The sequence below is a fragment of the Nicotiana sylvestris genome, chromosome 5 (assembly GCF_000393655.2).
Source record: "Nicotiana sylvestris chromosome 5, ASM39365v2, whole genome shotgun sequence".
Lineage (NCBI taxonomy): Eukaryota > Viridiplantae > Streptophyta > Magnoliopsida > Solanales > Solanaceae > Nicotiana > Nicotiana sylvestris.
The window spans coordinates 77534589-77536243 of NC_091061.1; the positions used below are offsets into that span (position 1 = coordinate 77534589).

Below are 1655 nucleotides of genomic sequence, written 5' to 3' on the forward strand. Positions count from 1 at the left end.
TTAAATTTGAGGCAACGAAGATGGTTGAAGCTTCTAAAAGACTATGATATTACTATTCTGTATCATCTGGGAAAGGCTAATGTGGTGGTCGATGCCTTGAGTAGGAAGCCAATGAGTATGGATAGTCTTGCATTCAGTCCTATTGGTGAGAGAGCTCTTGCAGTTGATGTTCAGGCTTTGGCCAACCAGTTCATGAGATTGGATGTTTTGAAGCCCATTCGGGTTCTATCATGTGTGGTTTCTCAATCTTCCTTATTTGATCGCTTCAGAGAGCGCCAGTATGATGACCTTCATTTGCTTGTCCTCAAGGTCACTACGGGATTTTATTCTTGAGGAGGCCCATTGCTCGTGGTATTCTATCCATCTAGGTGCCGCGAAGATGTACCAAGACCTGAGGCAGCACTATTGGTGGAGAAGAATAAAGAAGGATATAGTTGGGTTTGTAGCTCGGTGTCTCAACTGTCAGCAGGTAAAATATGAGCATCAGAGACCGGGTGGATTACTTCAGAAGAGAGAGATTCCAGAGTGAGAGTGGGAGCGAATCACCATGGACTTCGTAGTTGGGCTCCTATGGACTTCGAGGAAGTTCGATGCTATTTGGGTGATTGTAGACCGGCTGACCAAGTTCGCGCACTTCATTCTAGTAGGTACTACTTATTCTTCAGATCGGATGGTTAAGATTTACATCAGAGAGATTGTTCGCCTTCACGGTGTGCCAGTTTCCATCATTTCAGATAGAGGCATGCAGTTTACATCGCAGTTTCAGAGAGCCATGCAATGAGAGTTGGGCACTCAGGTAGAGTTAAGTACAACATTTCACCCTCAGACGGACGGACAGTCCGAGTGCACTATTCGGATATTAAAGGATATGTTACGCACTTGTGTCATTGATTTCGGGGGTTCATGGGACTAGTTTCTGCCGCTCGCAAAGTTTGCTTACAACAACAGTTATTAGTCGAGCATTCAGATGGCTCCGTATGAGGCTTTGTATGGGAGGCAGTGTAGATCTCCAATGGATTGGTTTGAGTCGGGTGAGTCTAGGCTACTAGTTACTGACTTGGTTCAGGATGCTTTGAACAAAGTTAAATTGATTCAGGAGCGGCTTCGCATGGCGCAGTCAAGGCAGAAGAGCTATGTCGATAGGAAGGTCCGTGATGTTTCTTACATGGTTGGGGAGAAGGTCTTGCTGAAGGTTTCACCCATGAAGGATGTTATGAGGTTCGGGAAGAAGAGCAAGTTGAGCCCTCGGTTTATTGGGCCTTTTGAGGTACTTTAGAGGATTGGGGAGGTGGCTTCCAAGATTAACTTGCCACCTAGTTTGTCGAGTGTGCATCTAGTATTTCATGTTTCTATGCTCCGAAAGCACATTGGCGATCCGTCTCATGTTTTAGACTTCAACACGGTTCATTGGATGGTGATTTGACTTATGACGTGGAGCCGGTGGCCATTTTAGATCGGCAGGTTCAAAAGTTGAGGTCAAAGGATATAGCTTCAATGAAGGTGCAATGGAGAGGTCAGCCCGTGGAGGAGGCTACTTGAGAGATCGAGTGGGAGATACGGAGCAGAAATCCATACCTATTTATGACTCCAGGTATGTTTCTAGACCCGTTCGAGGACGAACATTTGTTTAAGAGGGGGAGGATGTAATGACACGG

General features: G+C 45.9%; 1 protein-coding gene across 1 annotated transcript; it reads left to right on the plus strand.

Moving 5' to 3' along the window:
* The first annotated feature begins 967 nt into the window (after positions 1–967).
* LOC138868860 (uncharacterized) lies at positions 968–1276 on the plus strand. Its single transcript, XM_070146434.1, has one exon. It carries the CDS (start codon positions 968–970, stop codon positions 1274–1276), a length of 309 nt encoding a protein of 102 aa, XP_070002535.1.
* Positions 1277–1655: the final 379 nt, after the last annotated feature.